This window comes from Acinonyx jubatus, chromosome C2 (assembly GCF_027475565.1).
Source record: "Acinonyx jubatus isolate Ajub_Pintada_27869175 chromosome C2, VMU_Ajub_asm_v1.0, whole genome shotgun sequence".
In the NCBI taxonomy this organism is placed as follows: Eukaryota; Metazoa; Chordata; class Mammalia; order Carnivora; family Felidae; genus Acinonyx; species Acinonyx jubatus.
The window spans coordinates 155,905,162-155,922,258 of NC_069384.1; the positions used below are offsets into that span (position 1 = coordinate 155,905,162).

The following is a 17,097-nucleotide window of genomic DNA, read 5'->3' on the forward strand; positions in this document are numbered from 1 at the left end:
GTGGTGGTTTAATTAACATCTAATAAATTCTAATATGTCTGGTAAGCCTCAGCTTAATATGGAATACAGAGATACTCACTTGTACTTTTTAACCATAATCTCCTTATAGCATAGATTTTCAGAAGAGGTGACTATTAAAGAAGAAAAAGAAAATATTTTTGAAGTTTGCAAAAGGTCTGTAACATTTTTAATTATGTAACTTTAAAGTAGTCAAATAATTTGTATTTTGAGTGTGTTTTTCATTCTCTGCTTTATGTACTTGGGCCACTATGCCGTAAGCCATATATGGGTATTATTAAATTGGTGTATCAGGTACACACAGATGTCAGCGATACTGTAAGTTACCTTAAAGCTGTCACAAAGATTTTTGAGCCATTAAAATATTTTTCAAGGAAGGAGTAAAGAGTAGCGATAAAAGAAAAAAGAATGTGTACATGACATTTGTGAAGGTAAAAGCAGCTGAAATCAGATGAATATTGCAGTTTGCAGGAATCTGACATGGTTGTGGTCATGAGTACTGCAAGTTACAGTACACTCACTAGAATATATGCATATACAAAACTTAGAGTTGGAAGATACCTTGGAGATCACCTGACCATCGTGCACTCCCATTTTGCTGTTGAGGCAAGGTACACTCAAATCAGGTGACAAATGTGTTCAAGTCTTTTTATGTTAAGACGTAGTTTTCAAAGTGTGATTCTTGTAGTGGCAGCAGCATCTGGGAATGAGTCAGAAATGCAAATTATTTGGTCCCATCCCTGATTTGCTAAATCAGAAACTCTGGAGATGGAGCCCATCAGTCTGTGTTTCAACAGTGCCCCTTAGCTAGTCCTAAGATGTGCTCAAGTTTGAGAACCATTGTATTAAGGAAAAGCCTGGTAAGAATTAGATTGGCACAGAAACCCAGTACGATTCATGACCATTTGAAAATTTTTAAAGGAAAAAATGACAATTTAACTTTTTTATTCTATTGAAAGCATTTTGCTTACAAACTAGTGTCATTGCAGCCTGCAGAGTTTTATCATGATTTTGGATCTACCATAACGACCAGGAATGTTGACATTGAAGTCACTACATTACCCTTGGCTTCAGTCATCCAATCAAAAACAAAAAGAGTTTTACTAGATCATCTCTTCCATCTGTAAAATTCCATAATTCTTATTTGTTTATTGTATGTTATTGCTTTTGTTTTGAGGGAGGTTATTACTGAATGCACATATTAATTATGTCCCAAGTTGGAAAGAGAAGTATCTTTATTTTCTGTGTAATTTTTAAGCCCCGTCAATGCTAGTAAGTTTCAACTGTTGTAAGTGTGGGACCCTTTTCTATTTTTACTCTCCACTGGTACAGGGAACCCCAGCTGAAAAAGCTTGTTAGAATTGTTTTTAAGATAAAATATATTATCTGAGAGATCTTTCTCCAAAAAACTGATTTCCTTATATATTAGTTGTCTGTTAGTCAGCTTTGAGATACTTCCTCCTCTCCCCCTTGCTTAAGTTATTTCTTTTTCTAGGTAAGTGAAACTCCAGAAAACTCTTTTTTTGGGGGGGGGGGATTTTAATTTAATTTTAATTTAATTTAATTTTTTATTTTTAAAAATTTACATCCAAATTAGTTAGCATATAGTGCAACAATGATTTCAAGTAGATTCCTTAGTGCCCCTTACCCATTTAGCCCATCCCCCCTCCCACAACCCCTCTAGTAACCCTCAGTTTGTTTTCCATATTTATGAGTCTCTTCTGTTTTGTCCCCCTCCCTGTTTTTATATTATTTTTGTTTCCCTTCCCTTATGTTCATCGGTTTTGTCTCTTAAAGTCCTCATATGAGTGAAGTCATATGATTTTTGTCTTTCTCTGACTGACTAATTTCACTTAGCATAATACTCCCCAGTTCCATCCATGTAGTTGCAAATGGCAAGATTTCATTCTTTTTGATTGCCGAGTAACACTCCATTGTATATATATATACCCCATCTTCTTTATCCATTCATCCATTGATGGACATTTGGGCTCTTTCCGTAACTTTGGCTATTGTTGATAGTGCGGCTATAAACATGGGGGTGCATGTGTCCCTTCGAAACAGCACACCTATATCCCGTGGATAAATGCCTAATAGTGCAATTGCTGGGTCGTAGGGTAGTTCTATTTTTAGTTTTTTGAGGAACCTCCATACTGTTTTCCAGAGTGGCTGCACCAGCTTGCATTGCCACCTACAATGCAAAAGAGATCCTCTTTCTCCGCATCCTCGCCAACATCTGTTGTTGCCTGAGTTGTTAACGTTAGCCATTCTGACAGGTGTGAGGTGGTATCTCATTGTGGTTTTGATTTGTATTTCCCTGATGATGAGTGATGTTGAGCATTTTCTCACGTGTCGGTTGGGCATCTGGATGTCTTCTTTGGAGAAGTGTCTGTTCAAGTCTTTTGCCCATTTCTTCACTGGATTTTTTTTGGGGGGGGGGTGTTGAGTTTGATGAGTTCTTTATAGATTTTGGATACTGGCCCTTTATCTGATATGTCATTTGGAAATATCTTCTCCCATTCTGTCAGTTGACTTTTAGTTTTGGTGATTGTTTCCTTCACTGTACAGAAGCTTTTTATTTTGATGAGGTCCCAGTAGTTCATTTTTGCTTTTGTTTCCCTTGACTCCGGAGATGTGTTGAGTAAGAAGTTGCTGCGGCCAAGATCAAAGAGGTTTTTGCCTGCTTTCTCCTCGAGGATTTTGATGGCTTCCTGTCTTACATTGAGGTCTTTCATCCATTTTGAGTTTATTTTTGTGTATGGTGTAAGAAAGTGGTCCAGGTTCATTCTTCTGCATGTCACTGTCCAGTTTTCCCAGCACCACTTGCTGAAGAGACTGTCTTCATTCCATTGGATATTCTTTCCTGCTTTGTCCAGCAAACTTTTTTTAAGTTTTTCTAAAATTGGTTATATAGGATCTCACATATTAAAATAGAGTTGAAACTGTTTATTTTTGTTTATTTTTTTAACGTTTATTTATATTTGAGAGAGAGTAAACAGGGGAGGGGCAGAGAGAGAGGGAGACACAGAACTCCAAAAGGGTTCCAGGCTCTGTGCTATCAGCCCAGAGCCCAGCACAGGGCTCAAACTCACAAACTGTGAGATCATGACCTGAGCCAAAGTCAGATGCTTAACCGACTGAGCCACCCAGGTGCCCCTAGTTGAAACTGTTTAAATCAGCAACCAAGGACAGTAAATTTTTTATACCTTCTTCCCAAAGGAAGCTCTCAAGTACATGTATAAATTTATTAAATATACTTATCCCAAAGAATTAATTTATAACTCATTCTTTTTTCACTATACTATCAATAGAATAATTGGATAATCTTTTCTGTTAGAATGCCAGCTCAGTGCCTCCTTGGACATTTTGTCTGGCATGATCAAAAGTATTCTGCTCAGGGCAGCTGGGTGGCTTGGTCAGTTGAGCATCCAACTTCGGCTCAGGTCATGATCTCATGGTTCATGGGTTCGAGCCCTGTGTCGGGCTCTGTGCTGACCGCTCAGAGCCTGGAGAATGCTTCGGATTCTGTGTCTGCCCCTCTCCCTCTGCCCCTCCCCCACTCATGCTCTGTCTCGCTCTGTCTCTCAAAAGTGAATAAAGATTGTTAAAAAAAATTTTTTTGGGGCGCCTGGGTGGCTCAGTCGGTTGGGTGGCCGACTTCGGCTCAAGTCATGATCTCGCGGTCAGTGAGTTCAAGCCCCGCGTCAGGCTCTGTGCTGACAACTCAGAGCCTGGAGCCTGTTTCGGATTCTGTGTCTCCCTCTCTTTGACTCTCCCCCGTTCATGCTCTCCCTCTGTGTTAAAAATAAATAAACGTTAAAAAAAAAAAAATTTAAAAAATTTTTTTAAAAAAGTATTCTGCTCTAGTTTTAACCCAACCACCTTACTCCTGCCTCTACCCTGACCATTCAATAAGCGTTGGTTTTCTATGTAAGAAGGCAGGAACGCTTACTGAAAATAATGAAGAATCATAGTATGGTAACAGTATACAGCATGGTATATAGTATATACATAGTGTTAGGTTGTGTTTCCACTCAATTCTCATTACTTTAAAGGTTTTAGAATAAATTTAAATTCTGATTCTGTTTTTTTCTGCTCATACAGCAAAGATCCTAAAAATTCAGAGATGGTTGGTGAATGTCAGTTATCAACATTGGCCCCCAAACCTCTGTGCTTATCAGTGCCACCTTTGAATCTAAATCTAAGTGCTCATCAAGAAGACATATTACTGAAGCCCTGGATGAATGGTACTATTTTCTTAATATAATTATGTTGGCCTTTGATAGTATAGAAATTATGTGGGAGATTTTTTTCACCAAAAGCAAAAAAGGTTAAAAAAATCAAAACCAGCCTAGAATATATTAAAATTAGGAAGTTTGTATACCTTTACTTAATACTTTTGATGGAACAATTTCTTAAATATCTGTACTTACGTGATAGTTGTAGTGCAAATAAATTACAGGTTATACCTAAAATATTCATATTTTAGTTGAATATTTTAGAATTATAATGTATTTTGAATTTTGTGTTAGTTTTTTTGAAAATCCATAAAGCTTTTGAACAGAATAAGCTAGATTGAGGAATGAATTTGGAAACAATAAATTTTCTTTGTGTAGCTCACACCTAATTGTCCCTTCCTGTTGTTGACTTCGTGCTTCCTGGTGTCGTGTAGGACTGCAGCATGTCCAGATGATTGTGTGTTTTATCTTAAAAAGCCTTAACCGATTTTGTAATGGAAATTACAGCAAAACTCTGCAGCAGAAACTTCAGCTTTTTCCAAATTCTGTCTGAATGCTGCCAACTGAAAAATGAAATTATTTAAAATAAAAAAATAAAATATCTTTAGAAAAAAACATTTCCAGATGTCCTAATTCTCATTTTAAAGGACCAACATTAAGGAATAGGGTGCCTGGTATATTAGTCAGCTCAGGCAGCCGTAATAAAATACCACAGACTAGATGGCCTAAACAACAGAAATTTATTTCACACGGTTCTGGAGGCTAGAAGTCTTAAGATCAGGGTTCTGGCAGGGTCTAGTTTCTAGCTCTCTTCCTGGCTTACAGATGGCTGCCTTCTTGCTAAGTCCTCACATGGCTTTTCCTTGGTGCATGTGCATGGAGAGAGAGCAAGCTCTCTGCTGTCTCTTATGAGAGCATTAATTCCATCAGCTCAGGGTCTCTTCCTTATGACCCCATTTAACCTTAATTAGTTCTGTAAAAGACCCTATGTTCAAATAAACTCACACTGAGGTTTAGGGCTTGAACATATGAATTTGTGGGGTTCATTTCATAACACTTAGGTTTGTCAGTAATTTACTTAGAGATTTTAATTGTCTATCATATTTGTTTAACATGGAGACTGTCATTTGAGTGCAATGTTCAGTGCTGCTGTTTTAAGGCTTTTAAGAAAGTATCTTCAGCTTAAAATGAGTTTAAAATTTTACAGTTAGGCCTAGAAATACTTAAGGAGCACCAAAGATGTAAATAATTTCACAGGAATACACATGGCAGCATAGTCTGTGAACTGAGTATGAGTGGTCCAAAGTGAAACTTTAAAGCAGATAGTAGTAGTCATCTGTTCATTGTTATGAAGGGAAGAAGCTATAACATATTGGTATTTGATGTGATTCTTAATCATTTCTAGATTTCAGATTTCCAGGAAAACATTCTCTCTTAAAGCTGCAGAATCCTGAAACTTGTGAAATATTTAAGAGGGAAAAAAATGTAGGGGTAAGTTCCCCATTAAAAAAAAAAAATCTTACAAAGCACATATTTTGGTTGTATTTCCCTATCATTTGTTAAGCACTTCTGGACGTTTACACAGTTTGAATGACACTTGGTGATGAGAAGCAGAAAATGAGTAGTAACTCAGAGGATATTCACATATAATGTAAGAAGTTGAAAGCAGAAGGCTGGGCAGGCAGGGTGGAGAGGGGATATCCAAAACAGAAAATACAGGATGGATAGTTCCTGGTGATAGAAGAGAAAACTAGTGATTTAAAGCTGTTTATAGGAAAAGTTTGTTGTATATATTTTGAATCTGTCATTTCTCTTTCTGTTAATCAGAAAAGCTAAGGAAAATCTGAGTTCTAAATAAATGCATCTGAAATATGGTAAATATTGTAAATAGGACTAACTTTTTGTAAAAGCAAACAGGGCAAGTATGTGAGAAAGGGAGGGGATGTAAAACTTTTAAAAATATGTAAAGTAAAACAGTAGTAACTTTGATGGAGTATTTTCAAAATATTGCAAAAAGTCAGACAAACCACTTTGAGTTGTTTTTTTTCATTATTTTTGAAAATATAGATTAAGTTGGGAGTTTTATTTTTTTATCAAGTCAGCAAGCAATTTGTCTTGGTGCAGTTTTGGGTATAATTTCTGGTTCCTTCAAATGCTTTCTTACCTGATTATGGTATTTTTTTACAATTAACACAGAAAGAAAATTTATTTAATTTTCTAGGTGTTCCAGAAGCCCCTAGGGTTGATGCTACCCCATAGATACTGCAAATTTCATTTTAATACATTACGTGGCTGTGAGCGATCACAATGCAAGTTTGCTCATGTGCCTGAGCAAGGGGATGAAAAGGTAAAATATGTAAAGTCTTTGAAGTAGAGATTGTTTTCAGATTATCTCAGTTATATGTTTTAAGTCAGATTTTCATTAACCCCTAATAGCATAGATGAGCTTTGTCTGGTTTTGTGCTTTAAATAAATCATCCAATCTGTATTCTTTTGTTTCTGGCTTCTTTTTGCTCAATATTTTTGAGATTCATCTATATTTTTTTATTTAATTATAAACATTTCTTTCTCATTGTAATATTGAATATTCCATTTTGTGAGTATATCAAAATTTATTTTATTGATAAATATTACTTTTGATTCATTGGATTTCTGAATTTGGGAATTACAGTAGTGATGTTATCAGTGTTCTTTCGTGTGTCTCGGTGAACATATGTGTATTTTCTGATGGGTTATGCTTAAAACTGGAATTGCTGAGTCATAGGATCTGCATATATTCAACGTTAGTTGATAGTACCAAACAGATTTCCAAGGTGGTCTGCCCAATTACACTTTTTCACCAGCAATGTCTGAGAGTTCAGCTTGCTTCATAGCGTTACCAGCTCTTGGTATTTTAATTTTAGCCATTCTAGTGAGTGGGGACTGATGTCTTCCTTGATGACTTATGAAGCTGAGCATCTTTCAAAATCATTATTGGACACTTGGATACACTCTTTTTGGAAATCTCTAAATATTTTGCCTATATTCTATGGGATTGTCTTTTTCTTATATACCTTAAGAATTCTTTATATATTCTGGGTATAAGTTCTTTATTGAGTATGTGTATAGCAGATAACTTTTACTACTGTAAAGGTTGCCTTTTCACCCTCTTAAGGTGTCTTTTGGTAAACAGAACTTCTTAATTTCTACGTAGTCCGATTCTGTCGATCCTTTTACGGTGTTAACTTTTTGCATCCTGTTGGAGAAATCTTTGCCAAGATCATGAAGATGTTCTCTTATATTTTTTCCTGTAAAAGGTCTGTTGTTTTATCTTGGCATTTAGAACACAAAGCCACCTGGAATTGATTTTTGGTTTTCATGTGAAAACAAGGTCAAGATAAATATTTTTTCCGCATGAGGATCCCTTTGTAAGCCAACACCATTTACTTAAAAAAAAAACATCCTTTTCCCCTGTTGCACTTTAGGGTCACTGTGTCATAAATCAGCTAATTATATATGAGTGGGTCTGTTTCTAGGCTCTTTGTTCTAATCCATTGGTCAATGTGTTTATCCTTGAGTCAGTAAATGGCTATTTTTTAAATGACCTAAATAAGTTTTTTTTTAATTTTGAATATTCAGGAATTTCCTTCCCTCCCCAATTGCTTGCTAATCTTGCTATTTCCTTGACTATTTCTTTGTCAGAACATCTGTAAAATTAAGTTTTTATAGTGAATTCAGTATATATTTCAAATCTGTGAGTTAACCAACATCAGTTTTTTTATTCCATTGCTTTAAGTTCACTTTGAGAATAAGCAGAAAGATAGGATTGAAATTTTGTCTTCTTTATGAAATATAAAAAGGTAACGTTATATTTTTCATTACTTGTAGGTTTGTATGGATGTGTTTAAGAAATATATAAGCATCAACGAGCTGTGTTTGCTACAACGTGCAGGTATGAGACAGGGATGATTACTATAAATTCAGGAATGTGAGTATTTCAAGCAATGTGCAATTGTATCTTACAGTTTGAAAGTAAATTCAATACTTGTAAGTATGAAAACTGAATGCCTTAGAGTGGCTCTATTGGTGTTACAAATGATTAAAAATAAGTATGGCATTTTGGTTACTAAAAAATTATAATCCACCTAGCACTATCATTTTCTAAAACCAAATTGCATGATATAGATAGAAATTTTATGTATGTGTGTAAGACAAAAATATAACATAGATAATTGGCTTAAAATCTTTCTGAAGGGATGTTTCAGAAACTAGATCTTCCCTACGTCTTTATCCTTCTCTTTTAACACTTACCCCTTGAGGCCGATGCACCATCCATACCGAGTTCTGTTCAGTTCCCTAAGCAGGACAGGCTGTGTTATAATATCAGAGCCACTGCTGTCCCTGCTGTCTATCTGGGATGCCTTTCTTTCATCCGTCTTCCCCACAGCAAAGACCTATTTATCTCGCAAGTTTTAGTCACAGGAAATAGGATTACCTCCTCTGTCAGCCGTTATCTGACTCTACTGCCTCATCCCATTCTCTGTCACTGTCTCCCCCTACTACACCTTGAGTGTCAAGAGGAAGGGACCAAGCTTATTTATATTTGTCACGCTGACACAGCCACCCAAGCCACATAGTATCATGGTAATAGAGCATGTTAGCTGCATATTCATCAGCTTGAAATCTCATTTGGTTAAAAACAAAATTTCTGACAAGTTTATTATTTGTTTTGCTGAGTGACATCATCTCCCCAAGGATTAAAGGAAGCGTCTGAGGGAACTGCTATGACTGAACTTACTCTTACAGTAAGGAGGAAGTAGGCAAGGGAGAAGTAATAGGAGCCTATATAGAGAATGTACCCATCACCCAGGCATTGATGGGAGAAGCTGCATGATTAGATGTCAATGAACATGTATATTCCAGAAATAATTCCATAGCATGAGATGTGGAAGAAAAGTGGATGACATGAAAAAAAAAAAAAAAAACAGGAAAACTCCCAAAATTGTAATTCTGATTGTGTAAACATCTAGTGTATCAGGAGAAATATATTTGAATTTAGTTTTAAAACAACAAATATAGGGATGGGTGGCGGCATCTGTGCACGGAGGAGGTGGAGGAGGCCCCTGGCAGCCGCTTCTTGCCCCTGAGCCAGTGCCAAGCGGTGTAGAGCCGGGGCAGGACCTGGAGCCGAGCCGGCTAGGCAGGCTCTGACTCCCTGCCACAGCCCAGAACTTCCATTGGGTAGACATCGACAAGTTTGATGAGAACAGGTTCCTGGGCAAGCAGGAGGAGGCAGCGGTGGCCAGACCATGCCCGGACCCTGGTGAGGCGGATGGCCTTCTGCAGCAAGGGGGCGTGCTTCGAGCATTCCATTCAACCTTGCAGAACTGTCCCATCAACACCAAGAATCAGGCCGTGAAGGAACGGTCCCAGAGCATGGTGCTGAAAGTACTTACAGATTTTAAGAGCAGAGCAATTGAGCAGGCTGTGCATTCACTGGACAGAAATGGCATTGACTTGCCAATCAAGTACATTTATAAAGGGTTTGAGAAGCCCACAGAAAACAGCAGCGCAGTGTTACCCCAATGGCATGAAAAGGCATTAGCAGTAGGAGGACTAGGCTCCATTATGAGTTCTCACAGCAAGAAAGACTTTAAAAAGAAAAAAAAAAGGACTCCTCTTATCTTGAGAAGAATTTTGGATGCACAGGCTGATGAAGAAGGGATTGACACTGGACCATCTTCCTAGGAATTCCCAGCTAAACTATTTCAGGACATGCATCCGCTGAAGTGTATTTTATTTTCAAGGTGGAGGGAGAAGTCGTCTGTTTCTTAAATCCTTTGTAGGATCTGATAGTCTATGCCTTTGTCCGCAAGTAACACAGAACTGGTGTTGTAACTGCCTGCTGGAGTGGCTGGCGCATCTTGGCCAGGTGTCCATGTGTGCTCTGCCTATTTAAAATGGAGGAGGGACTATCTGAGCAGGTACAGATCCAAGGGCTGTGGTAAAAGGCAGAGCCTTGTTTTTTTGAAGTAGTAAAACTTCCAGGATTTGTACAGACATCCCTGGGAAGATGGGGCTCTCTTGGGTTCATTGTAAAGTGCCTACTGCATCAATAAAGCTCTTGGCTTATTAGAATGTAAAAAAGATAATAATAATTAACAAATAAATAAAAATCAACAAATACAGAGAACAAAAATAAAGACCTATAATGAATGAAAGTTGGTAAGAACCTGTGGAAATTATGTTTGGTGTGAAAACAGGAACTTAGATCAGTGGAACAGAATAGATAGCTCAGAATAAAACCAATATGACATATAAAGAATTTTAATATTTAGAAAGACCAGAGAGTTTGGTAAGGGAAGACTCATTTAATGAATGATGTTAGGATAACTAGATACCATTTTAGAAAGAGAAATGAATACCACAGGTATAAGGTGTAGGTCTAACTGCTCAGGCTCTACAGAGAACCTACATTGGTACACAGGGGAAGTTACTGAGTGGGCAGGACTCCTCATCCCCTATTTATCTATAGGTCCTCTTTTATATATTTTATATTTGATTTTACACATAAAATTCTCTTTCTGGAAGCGATTTTTGAATGTTTTACTTAGAAATAATTTCAAATTTCCAGGAAGTTGCAAAACTTAAAATAATACAAAGAATACCCACATATCCTTACTTTAATGTTTGCACTCATTCTCTCTATCCCCCTCTCCTTCTCTCCTTATGTGCATGTGTGTGCATGTGTGTGGTATACATGCACACACAACATTTTTTTCCTTGAACCATCCAAAAGTAGGTTACATGCATCATGGCTTTTTACTCCTAAATACTTCAGTGTATATTTCCTAAAAACAGGATATCCTCTTATGTAACCATGGCACATTTATCAACTCAGTAAATTTAACATTGGGTACAATACTTTTGTCTAATCTACATTTGTATTCAAATTCTGTCAGTTAACCCATAATGTTCTTACATCATTTTCCCCTCCAGATCAGGATCAGTCATTACATTTAGTTGTTCTCTTTATGCTCCTTTATTATAGAACACTGCCATTGTCTTTCTTTGATGTGTGTGTGTGTGTGTATCTGTCTTCCCACCTAGATAACAACTGCACTGGCAGAATCTGGTACAACTGTTTTAGAACTCCAGAGTCTATTGAAGGTTTGCAACTTCTATGAGAAGACTTGAGGGATAAATTGGAGTTAATTTCAGTCCATTTCAGCTCTTAGCACAGTAACAACTGCCCATGCCTCATCAGAGCCATTTAATGGGCAGCTGCACATGACTTCCTGGAGCAGTTTGCACACAGCTTGTGAGAGACAGAGTGGGGAAGAAAGATGCTGTCCCCCAAATTATCAGGGATCTACACTCAGATTGCTGATTGCTGCTTCTAATCACAGGTGCAAAGGGATGGGCAGCTCTTATTGCACTTTTCCCCATTGTTGCAAGCCCCTCTCCTTCCTGCTAGTGGCTTCCAGAGGATTTAAATAGCTAGCAACCTTTTTTTTTATCCTCCCTTTCAATTTTCTCTTTTTTCCTTTACGGGAACAATTAGAGGCTAGGATATTCAAAACAACTGCTGTATCCATTTATGGAGAAAACTAAAAAGTGACTATGCATGGGAAAGGCTCAGAAAAGACCTGAGTATACCTTAAGTTCACACATTATATAGTAATAAAAGTTTCAATATAGTAAGAAGATACAATAGTTATAAACATTTATATACCTAAAGACAGACCATCAAAATCTATAAAGCAAAAATTGACAGAATTAGAGACAGTTTTCCAATAATAGAGATTTCAGTATCCAATTCACAATAATGTATTGAGCAACCTGATAAAAGAGCCCTTGACACAATATACCAAATAGGTCTAACAGACATATACAGAATATTCTACCCAATAACAATAGCATACACATTCTTTTTGTGAACACATAGGACATTTTCCAGGATAGACAATATGTTAGGCCACAAATTAAGTCTCAACAGATTTGAAAGATACATATTGCACAAAGTGTCTTCTGTGACTACAATAGGATAAAATTAGAAATCAGTAACAAGGAAAACTGGAAAATTCACAAAATGGTGGAAGTTGAACAGGTATATCAAAGGAGAAATTAGAAAAAACTTAGAGACAAATGAAGATGAAGCAGAACATACCAAAACGTATGGGATGCAGTGAACGTGCTGCTAAGAAGGAAGTTTAAGGCTTTAAAGGCTTACATTAAGAAACAAGAAAGATCTTAAATCAACAACCTACCTTTACAACTTAAGAAACTAGAGAAAGAAAAACAAACTAAACCCAAAGCTAGCAGAAGGAAGGAAATGATAAAACTTACAGCAGAGATAAAGGGAATAGAGAATAGAAAAACAATGAGAAAGAAAATCAGTGAAACTGAAAGTTGGTTCTTAAACCATCAAAATGAACAAACCTTTAGCTAGATTGACTAAGAAAAAAGGAATATTCAAGTTACTAAAATAAAAACTGAAAGACATTAATGATTCTATAGAAAATAAAAACAATTATAAAAGAATACTATGAATAATTGTACACAAAACTAGATGAACGAATTCCTAGAAACCCAAAACCTGCCAAGACTAAGTGATGTCAAAATCCAAATAGACCTATAACTAGTAAGGGGATTAAATCAGTAATCAGAAGGCTCCTGACATAATCCCTGCACCCAATGGCTTCATTTGTGAGTTTTACCAAACATTTAGAAAAGAGCTAATACCAGGATGCCTGGGTGGCTCAGTCAGTTAAGCAGCTGACTTCAGCTCAGGTCATGATCTGGTGGTTTGTGGGTTCAAGCCGTGCATCAAGCTCTCTGCTGTCAGCACAGAGCCCGCTTTGGATCCCTGGTCTCCCTCTCCTTCTCTCTCCACGTGTGCACTTTCTCTCTCTCTCTCTCAAAATAAATAGGTGTAAAGAAAAAAAAGAACCAATAGCAGTTATTCTCAGTCTTTCCCAGAAAGTTGAAGAGGAGGGAACACGTGCTTACTCATTCTATGAGGTTGAGTTAGTCATTATTTTGATAGCGAGCAAAGCAAAGACACTAAAGAAAACTACAAATCAGTATCCTTTATGAAACTGATAAAAATTCCTCAACAGAATACTAGCAGACCAAAGTCAGCAGCACATTCAGAGGATTATACACCATGACCAAGTGGGATTTTATTCTTGGAATTGCAAGGATAGTTCAACATACAAAATCAAAGTAATACACCACATTAACAGAATGAAAGAGAAAAACCACATATTCCTTTCAATTGATGCAGAAAAAGCATGTGGTAAAATTCAACATTCTTTCATGATAAAAACACTCCAAAAAACTGGGAATAAGAGGAGACTGATATAAAAGCTGTATAAGTTTCTCCCACTATCTGAAAGTAAAGTGTTCTTAGGAAACCTTTCATAAGCCAAAGTGACATAAAGTGGAGAAGGAGTTACCATTTTGTAGAAGTGAAAATCCTCTTTAGGTTTCTCTGTTAGTGAAAATAGGTGCAGGCATACCTCAGAGATGTTGTGAGTTCTGTTCCAGAGCACTGCAATAAAATGAATATAGAAAAAATAAGTCAGATGAATTTTTTGTTTCCTGGTAAATATAACATTTATATATTATAGTCTGTTAAGTGTGTAATAGGAAAAAACAATGTGCATATGAACCTTAGTTAAACTTTATCGCTAAAAAATTCTAACCATCATCTAAGCCCTCCGTTAGTCCTAAACACTGATCACAGGTCACCACAACAGATGTAATAATGAAAAAGTTTGAAATATTTCAAGAATTACCAAAAGGTGACACACAGACATGAAATGAGCAAGTGCTATCGGAAAAATTGTGCCAATAGGTTTACTTGATGTAGGGTTCCCACAAATCTTTAATTTGTAAAAAAATGCAGTGTCTGCAAAGTACAGTAAAGCAAAGTACAGTAAAACAAGGTAGGTACACTAAGCTAGGACTTTCATAAAAGTAAAGTGGATAAAGCAAACTTACAGAGAATGAGGGAAACCTGTATATAAAAAACCTATTGCAAATATCATGCTCAATGGTGAAAGACTGAAAACTCTTTCCCTTAAGATCAGGAACAAAGGCAAGGATACCTACTTTCATCACTTCTGTTCAGCATAGTCTAGCCAGAGTAATTAGACAAGGCAAGGAAATGAAATGCATCCATTTTGGAAAGGAAGAAGTAAAATTATCTCTGCTTGCAAGTGATATGATCTTATATGTAGAAGTACTAAAAATTTGACACCAAAAAAAAAAAACCCTATAAGAACTAAAATATGAATTCAGCAAAGTAGGATATAGAATCAACATGCAAAAATCAGTTGCATTTTTGAGCAATCTGAAAAGGAAACTATAAAAACATTTCAATTACAACAGCATCAAAAATAATAAAATATTTAGGAGTTAACCAAGGAAGTGAAAGCCTTGTCTAATGAAATCTACAAAGCATTGCTGAAAGAAATTAAAGAAGGCCTAAACTAGTGGAAACACATTCCATGTTCACAGACTGGAAGACTTAATATTGTTAAAATTCAGCACAGTCCCTATCAAAATCCCAATGACATTTGTCTGCAGAAATAGAAAAACCTATATATTATAAGGAATACCAAAACAATTTTTTTATTTTCATTTTTTTCAAGTTTTTTTTAAAATTTATTATTCAAATTCAAGTTAGTTAACATAGTATTGATTTACTGGTGTAGTATTCGTTTCCAGAGTAGAACCCAGTGATTCATCACTTATATACAGCACCCAGGGCTCAATCCAACAAGTGCCCTCGTTAATACCCATTACCTACTTAGCCCATCACCCCACACAGCTCGCCTCCAGCGACCCTCAGATTGTTCTTTCTATTTAGGAGTCTCTTATGGTTTACCTCCCTCTCTGTTTTTATCTTATTTTTCTTTCCCTTCCCTTATGTTCATCTGTTTTGTTTCCTAAACTCCGCATATCGAAGAGCAATCTTGAAAAAGAATAAAACTTGAGGAATCAAACTTCTGACTTGAAAGCTTCCTACAAAGCTACAGTAATCAAAAACTGTAGTACTGGCATAAAGACATAAAACCAATGGAATGGAATAGAAAGCCCAAACATAAACCCTCATGGATATGGTCAAATGATTTTAGACAGTGGTGCCAATACTACTTCATGGGGAAAGGATAGTTTTTTTCAACAAATGGTGCTGGGAATGCTGGCTATCCAACATGCAAAAGAATAAAATTAAACCCTTACCTAACACTATATACAAAAATTAATTCAAAATGGATCAAAGACCTTAATGTACAAAATGTACAAAAATAAAGCTCTTGGAAGTCTTAAGGGCAAAAGCTCCACAGTATTGGTTTCACAGCAATTTCTCAGGTATGACACCAAAAACACAGACAACAAAAGAAAAATAAACAAATTGGACTTTATGAAAATTTTAAAAATTTGTGCGTTAACATACAGTATCTAAAGTAAAACAGCAACCCACAGAATGGGAGAAGATATTGGCAAATCATATATCTAACAGTGGATTAGTATCTAGAATATATAGGGAACTCCTAAAACTCAACAGCAAAAAAAAGCAACCTGATTGAAAAATAGGTAAAGTACTTCAATATACGTTTTTCCCAAGAAGATGTACAAATGGCCAATAAACACATAAAAAGATGCTTAACATCATTAGGGAAGGGCACATAAAACTACATGTGACACCACCTCACACCCATTAGGGTGGTTACTATCAAATAAAATGTTAGGATATATAGAAATTGGAAATCTTGTGCACCGTTGGTGAGAATGTAAAATAGTACACACACTATAGAAAATAGTATGGCAGTTCTTCAGAAACTTAAAAATAGAATTACCATATGACCCAGCAATTCTTCTAGGTATATACGCAAAAGAACTAACAGCAGGGTCTCAAAAGATACTTGTACAGTCATGTTCATAACAGCATTATTTATAATAGCTAAAATGTAAAAAAACCCAAGTATTCATGACAGATTAATAGATTAGGAAAATGTGGTATATACATACAGAATATTATTCAGCCTTAAAAAGAGGAAGTTCTAACACATGCTACAACATGGATGGATGAACCTTGAGGTCATTATGCTAAGTGAAGTCAGTCCATCACAAAGAGACAAATACTGTGTGATTCTATTTATGTGACGTAGTTCGAGTAGTCAAAATCATAGAGACGGAAAGTAGAGTGGTGGTTGTGGGGGGCTAGGAGGAGGTGAAAAGGGAGAATTATCATTTAATGAGTGTAGAGTTTCAGTTTTATAAGATGAAAAAATTTCATGGAGATGGATGAACATTTTGAATGTATTTAATACCACTGAACGGTACACTTCAAAATAATGAAGATGGTGGGGCGCCTGGGTTGGTTGGGGCTCAGTTGGTTAAGCGTCTGACTTTGGCTCAGGTCATGATCTCATGGTTTGTGAGTTCAAGCCCTGCATTGGGCCCTGTGCTGACAGCTCGAAGCCTGGAGCCTGCTTCTGATTCTGTGTCTCCCTTTCTCTCTCTGCCCCTCCACTGCTTACACTCTGAGTCTTTCTCTCTGTCTCAAAAATAAACATTAAAAAATAATGAAGATGGTAAATTTTATATTATGTGTATTTTATCACAATGAAAAATTGGGGGGGGGGGGCAAGCAATGTAGCAGGTTGTGTCAAAAGCCATCTCAATTTTTAAACTTTTGTCACCCAGCACTTTAACCAGGAGAGATTATTTTAAAAAGAGAAGTTATATTAATATTTTAAAATTTAAAAGTAGTTCATAACAAAAGAAGGAGGGCTTCGTGTCATTTAGTGGACTACTTAAACATTAACAAATTTTTTCCAACTATCTT

General features: G+C 36.4%; 1 protein-coding gene and 1 pseudogene across 10 annotated transcripts in view; both read left to right on the top strand.

The window, feature by feature from the left end:
* Positions 1-17,097, top strand: part of TOPAZ1 (testis and ovary specific TOPAZ 1) — a 101,393-nt gene that overhangs the window by 29,989 nt on the left and 54,307 nt on the right. For 9 of the 10 annotated variants that reach the window (XR_008298119.1, XM_053221800.1, XM_053221795.1 and 6 more), the window contains 5 exons: positions 110-174; positions 4,123-4,265; positions 5,662-5,747; positions 6,478-6,603; positions 8,124-8,187. Coding sequence is in view for 9 of the 10 variants with exons in the window: in XM_053221800.1 (XP_053077775.1) it covers positions 110-174; positions 4,123-4,265; positions 5,662-5,747; positions 6,478-6,603; positions 8,124-8,187 (484 nt within the window). In the remaining variant the exon portion in view is untranslated. The remainder of the gene's footprint in view (positions 1-109; positions 175-4,122; positions 4,266-5,661; positions 5,748-6,477; positions 6,604-8,123; positions 8,188-17,097) is intronic. The other variant, XM_053221798.1, reaches the window with a different exon arrangement.
* On the top strand, positions 8,240-16,201 carry LOC128315361 (actin-related protein 2/3 complex subunit 5-like protein; annotated as a pseudogene).